Source organism: Lotus japonicus, chromosome 5 (assembly GCF_012489685.1).
Source record: "Lotus japonicus ecotype B-129 chromosome 5, LjGifu_v1.2".
Classification (NCBI taxonomy): Eukaryota; Viridiplantae; Streptophyta; class Magnoliopsida; order Fabales; family Fabaceae; genus Lotus; species Lotus japonicus.
In genome coordinates this window covers 2,685,717-2,692,277 of record NC_080045.1, presented here as the reverse complement: position 1 = coordinate 2,692,277, position 6,561 = coordinate 2,685,717, and the positions used below count along the sequence as shown (strand labels likewise).

The following is a 6,561-nucleotide window of genomic DNA, read 5'->3' as shown; positions in this document are numbered from 1 at the left end:
TCTTAAGAGAAGAAATTATTTTACATCTATACTACTCTATATATTAATATATCTTCCTCACTAAACAATTTTCTTTGAGATTAGATAAGATAAGATAAGATAACTGTAGTACTAGTAAAGCAATCTGTTTAAATATTTAATACAGTTTCGGTGTAGATTTGGAAACTTAATTAATAATTTTGAGCATACAATTAAAACACAAAAATTCTATAAATAATATACTTAATTGCATTTTTTCACATTAATTTATGCCATGTACTATTTTAGTCTCTCTTAGTTTATCTTGAGTTAATCAAATCCCTAAAAAAATTAATTAAATTTGATCTCTATCACAATTTTCATATGCATAATTAAAATTATTGAATATTCATTTTTATTTTAAATAATTTAGGTTTTATGATGGGTTTGATATGTGATATAGTCTTTCACAAAAATTAGTGAAAACTTCTTAAATTTTGAAGGATATCAAATCAGAGATTAAAGAGGAAATAAATTTGTTTTTTGTTGAAATTAATCTTTTGATTATTAGGGGGTTTTGAATTCATTCAATTTGTGATGATTTTTCGTAACCCAAAATTTAAGAGTTTTAAGTAGATCAATAATAGTAATAATGAGGACTTAATTTGCAACAAATTATAAATTTAGAGATTAAATTTGCACAACCGTTAATTTGAATATGCTACCGATAACTTCTCTCTAAAATTGATTGTAAAAGAGTTTTAAGCATGTACTTTGTAATAATGTTTCTCTAGATGATTAGCTTTCATGATTAATGAAGTGATTGTATGCAGTGGCGGAACCAGGATTTTCGGGGAGCCTGGGCAAAATTAAACCTAAGCCTAACTAACTGCACCTGATGTCTAACCTAGAATTTTAAATTGCAATTGCGGGCAATGCGGTGTTGCGGGGTGGATAGCTTGTTGCAGTGACAAATATGCCGCATTCTTAATTAAACATCCAACTTGAAACAGTGTGTGTTTGGATCAGCGTGGTTGAACTAATAGTAGTTAAATAATATATTTTAAATAAATATTAAGTAATATATTAAAACAAATTACTCTTTTTGACTACTTTAATATATGTTTTAGAATTCTAAAGTTTGATTAAATTTTACGGACTCAATTTTGATATTGTTTTTTGGTCAATAGAAAACTATATCTATATAATTTTTTTCCAAATCTATATACAGTAGTATACTTTTTTTTGGGTCAAATACAGTAGTATACTTTAAAACGTAATATAACGATGATGTAATGTTAGTTTACACATATAGATAAGCTCTTTAGCCCAGCCCAATATATACCTAAAACCTAAAAAAAGAGAGAGAAGGATACACAGTACACACCATCTCTTGCAACCGCCGCATTACTCAAAAATGAGAGAAATAGATTCAAGATGCTACAGATTGATTTTTTCTTCCAAACTCTTCTACCCTCCATCTCCTTCTCCATTTTGTGCGACACATTATCTCTTCTCCCCCTTCAACACGATCGCAGTGTGTTATACAGAGGCTGAACAGTAGCAGAGTAGCTCACGGTAGAGTTTTTGCCTAGGCTGCCCTTATTTTTTTCCCCAAAAAGGACCCCTCAGTTCAAATCAATTTTTTTTTTTTGCCATGGAGCTCGGGCAAGCGCCCAGTCAAGCCAGGCGGTGGATCCGCCCCTGATTGTATGCATAAACGAATCAATATTTGTCAACTAATTCACACAAGCCATTATATTTTACAATAATGTGAACAACAAAGTGCGATTTTGTCAGAGAATAAAAGTCAGAAAAAAATTGTATTACAAATCACAGAATCATTAATCAATTTGCAAGACTGTACTCCTACTAATACTACCCTACTTTTCAATACTTCTTTTAATACTTGCCATTATTATTATTATTATTATTTTACGAAGAGAAGAATGAATGGAAATTGCATCGTCCATGTGAGTGCTGGTTATAGTGCGGTCCACGTGGTGGAAATTAAAGCACCAAATTCTCATCCAAGTGCTTACAATTCAATTCAACGTGCAAATAATTTTCTTGCTAAATTCTGATTAGATTAGTGACTAGCTCATTTCGTCATTGAATTATGAAATTACGGTTCATTATCGCGTATAGTGGTGAAATGCATATTATGGTTAGTCGTTTACTACTTGGTGCAAATACTCATATAAAAAGAAATTAGTCCTTGTCGTCGGTAGTGAATGCTCGAGTCAAAAGATAATTTAAGAAAAAAAAGTGAAACATTGATTAAAGAGTAAACAAGCCATAAAAGAGTAGTGAAGTTGCAGACAGTCAAGTCAGAGTTTATAGAAATAGAAAAAGGAAGAGCCTCTCTCTCTCTCTCTCTCTGCGTTAACTCCGTTATAACGTCTCCCGCTGCCGCGTGCAGATCGTTTAACGGTTAACAGAACACGGCGTTAGATAAAAGCGGTGTGTGTGTGTGTTGTCCCATTGTGTTCATAGCGTTCCAACGAAGACGATGAACGCTCCTCCGTAACCGTTTTTCTTCTTCTTCTTCTTCTTCAGCTTCAGCTTCTGGTTTTGCAAGTAAGATTCGTGTGTGTTTCGTGCTTACTCTTTGATTTCTCTGCTACTCTTTCACTCATTGGAAGGTTTTGAAACCCTAGAAATTTCGTTCATGACGCTCAGTTCGAGATTTTGTTTTGCTGTGATGTTGGTTTGTTTATTTTGAGAGTTTCATGGATTTGGAAATGATTGATTTTGTTTTTTTCAGTTTGAAGAGTAATTAATTAGTCAATGGATGCTTTCTTCTTCATTTTGTTGTGTTTACTGTTGAATCGCTGTTTTTGAAGCTTGTTGGTGTTTGATTTCTAGATGTTGTTGTATGCAGTTATTAGAACTAGAAACGTTTGTTTGTTGATCAAATTATTGAATGTTTTCATCGAGTTTAAAATTGCGGTTGCGAACTCGGCTATATGCTTGATATTTGGGGAAAATTTGTGATGTTGTTGCAGAGGCCTCGAAATCTATGATATCATGATGCTTACTGAATTAGGTTTTGTTCGGGCATAAGAAAATCAGAAGATTAGAGTGTGTTTCTTTGTTTAGAAAATTCATGATACTTGTAGATGGTTTTTAATGCTTGTTTGTTTCCTTGAAATCTCAGTTTAATCTTATTTCCTTTCTGTTTATTCTCCAGGGTTTCAGTTTCTGTTGGAAATTGAGGTGGCTTTGGAGTTTTCGATTGTAATTTTCGGGTACATTCTCTCAAATTTGTCTGTGTGATACTGATACCTAGTATTTGTCATTGTGTCTACGATTTATATTGACTATCTTGTGGTTGTGTGTCTGCAGTAATCATGGGATCAGTTTGTTGTGTTGCTGCGAAAGATCATAGTCTTCCTAACACAACTGGAGGTGAGAGTTTGCATAGAGATGTTGTGTGTTCTCCGTCTTGGAGCTTTCAGTGGGATAGTCGGGGACGTGTTGCTGATGAAATTGAGAATCCTTCATACCACACGTCCCGTGTGGTCAGCAGAAATGTAAGCATGGAGTTCAAAGGTTCGTTAAGTTCTGAAAGAGGTAATTTATCTGATGGGGGCAGCATCCTGGAGAATTCTGTGACTCCTATTTCTCTGAAGTCCCCTGTTGATGACGCATTATCTTCTGGTAAATGCTAAACCCCGAACTCTTATTCTTTTGTTCTTTACCTTGAGCACAATGTTTAGTGGTGGGCATTTGATAAAACATTTAGGTCCTCTCCCACCCCTTTCTGGTTAGAAATCTTGCGTTTTAGACTTTTAGTCGCATAATAGGGGATACTGCAATTACAACTGTTGAAATCCAGCCTCTCTTTCATGAAAATCTTTTGTGCAGTGCAGTAATCCCATGAAAAATACTCCTCTCTTTCCCTTAGTCAACCTTGTTTCTAAAGCTCTTTTAGTTTGCTTTTCCAAAAATCATAATCCACAAAATTAATACAATGACACTGAGAATGAGTAGAAATAGCCCCAACAATGCTGCTAGCCTGCTACATATAAACAATAAGGAAATGACAAGGCTGTTGGTTTCTAACATAGTAGGTAGGCTTTTTAGGTGTCTTCTGAAAAATGAAAAGCTTTGCTGTTTCTTTCATATGTGCAAGGGATCCTTTATCTTACATGTGTCTCCTTTATATCATGTGTCACCTTGTTCACCACCTTCTCTTTTGCTATTTCACATCTAGTATAAAGTTTTCATACTTGGTTTGTTTTATTAAATGATCCCAGACATTGTTTATTGATATTTAGTTCCTCATGCTCTCTTTTATACACTTTGTTCCTTGGTTGCTGTTTCCTTGTTTGGCATTGATTTTTCTTTCTCCTTCCTCTATGTGCTTGTTGCAGATCTGTCCATGTCAAGCAATTTTTCTACAGTGGTTAGTTTTGAACAACTGAATTGGAACATGAGCTTTATGGTGCATTATCTTATTTTTAGGTTTTTTACTGTAGTAATAGGCTCACTCTTAATCTGTATTTCTGTTTAGGTGAAGAATCAGGCTGAATCTCCAATACATAATCTTTTCTTTTCAATACCTTCAGTTTTCTCAACGCCTACAGCAGATCTTTCATCTAATCATGATTATCATCGTCATCCCACCTCTACCCCGACAAGATGGGCACATCGATCTCCTGGCTACCCTCTGTTGAGACAGATTTCTGACAATCAGATCCTGGGTCTGAAATCACCTGACAACTCAATTTCTGAAGGAAGGCCATCATTTGTACTCTCCACCTGCAGCAACGAAATAGCAGCTGGATCCCAATGCGGATCATCTGATGGCTGGTCCATGCGCACCTTTTCTGAGCTGGTGGCCTCATCGCAAAGAGAAGGGTTGTCTTTTGATAGTGAGTGTTTAGGCTCAGGTCGTCGCAAGTTAAGTGGCTGTAGTAGTAGGTTCTCATATTCCCCTTCGATGGATCTTCGATCATGTGGGGCTTGCTCAAGACTTTTGACTGAGAGATCAGCTTGGAACAACCAGAAGTTTGTTGCCAACAATGACCTCTCAGTTGTTGCTGTACTGGACTGTGGTCATGCATATCATGCAGAATGCTTAGAGACCATGACAACAGAGGTAGATAGGTATGATCCAGCTTGTCCAATTTGTATGGTTGGAGATAAGCACTTGTCGAAGATGTTCAGAAAAGGTCTTAGAGCTGAATCAGAGATAAAGGCCAAGAACCACAAAATATCCAAGAACAGGGTTATTGATAGCTATCTTGATGGTGGTTTTGATGTTTTTGATCGACAAAAAGAATGGGGAGGAAAAATTCCAAAGATGGAGCCTAGCTCCAGTGCAAGGAGCTCAAATGGAAAGCCTTTCTTGAGGCGTCACTTTTCAATTGGGTCCAAGTGGAGGCGATCAATGTCTGAGAATGATTCTGCCAGGAAGAAAGGCTTTTGGGCAAGATATCGTAAAGATTGAGTTCCATGTGCTGCAAGCTTCTCTCTAGTTGTTGTAGTAATATGCCATTGTCAATTCAGAACTAGAATTTTTCCATGTAGTTTACTTTACTGAATTACTGATAATTTTAAATTAATTAGTTTTGACTTTTGACCAGAAATTCCATCAGGTTGATATAGCACATGAATTGTATGCATATATTCCCTTGGCAAATGTTTCAGCTAAAGCACTGACAAGCACAAGGAGGCAACAAGTGCATGTCTGATATTATGCTATAACTTGTTTTATGGTAACATGCAGGCTGCTTCATGCTACCAGCTCCAGTTTTCTGCGCTAGGCAAAATCTTAAGGTTTTAATATCATATGCCGGAATATTAAAAATGTGTATGTCTCATTATTATATTTTGAGAAATTTACCGATTTTGTAAGTTTTAAGGAGGCTTGGCCTTGAGAGTGGAAGGTGAATCTGAAGCTGGACAGTAACTGTTAATGTTTTGACTGATAATGTTTTTTTTTGATAAGCCAAACAATATAATAAATGTTGACTGATAAATGTTGGCTCAGGTCTAATCCTTTGTGATTGCGCTAAGTGAGTTGTTTCTAAAGTAAGTTACCACATGTTATGTTCAAACATATTGTGTAATTATGTTTAGAGTAAAACTAATTTTAAAACTGAACAGGATCTGTGCGTGAGAATCCAGTCATTAAAATTTAAGAAGCACTTTTTCCTGTGTTTTGAAATAGGGGTATGCGTAGGAGTCCATGATCTCCGATTGGAAAGTACAAGTGTAATAATGAATAATGTTTGGTTGACATATATATGTTTTCTTCCACCTCCACCTTAGGTAATAATAGGGATAAGGTGTGGGTAGATAATTTTCCAGTTTGTTTCATGTCTTGTATTCAGTCAGATATTTTGGCTTTTTAATTCCAATGAAATGCTTATTTCCGTCAAAAAAAATAATAGGGATATGAAGAGAAAAGAGAGAAAATTGTAATATAATATGTGATGTGACAGAAAATGTTAAAGTAGGAAGAAAAACGTGTAGAAATGAGATGGACGAGAAAGTAAAGTGTGAAAAAATCATTAATAATTATGGCAACGCTAGAATCTTGTAGGATTGTTTATAATCCATCAACTTACGCTAGCGTGGTTCTCATTGTTC

General features: G+C 35.3%; 1 protein-coding gene across 1 annotated transcript; it reads left to right on the top strand.

The window, feature by feature from the left end:
* Nucleotides 1–2,294: 2,294 nt before the first annotated feature.
* Nucleotides 2,295–5,555, top strand: LOC130717927 (uncharacterized). Its single transcript, XM_057568336.1, has 5 exons — nucleotides 2,295–2,538; nucleotides 3,152–3,209; nucleotides 3,307–3,621; nucleotides 4,338–4,369; nucleotides 4,478–5,555. Exons 3-5 carry the CDS (start codon nucleotides 3,312–3,314, stop codon nucleotides 5,414–5,416), a joined length of 1,281 nt encoding a protein of 426 aa, XP_057424319.1. The 5' UTR covers nucleotides 2,295–2,538; nucleotides 3,152–3,209; nucleotides 3,307–3,311; the 3' UTR covers nucleotides 5,417–5,555.
* Nucleotides 5,556–6,561: the final 1,006 nt, after the last annotated feature.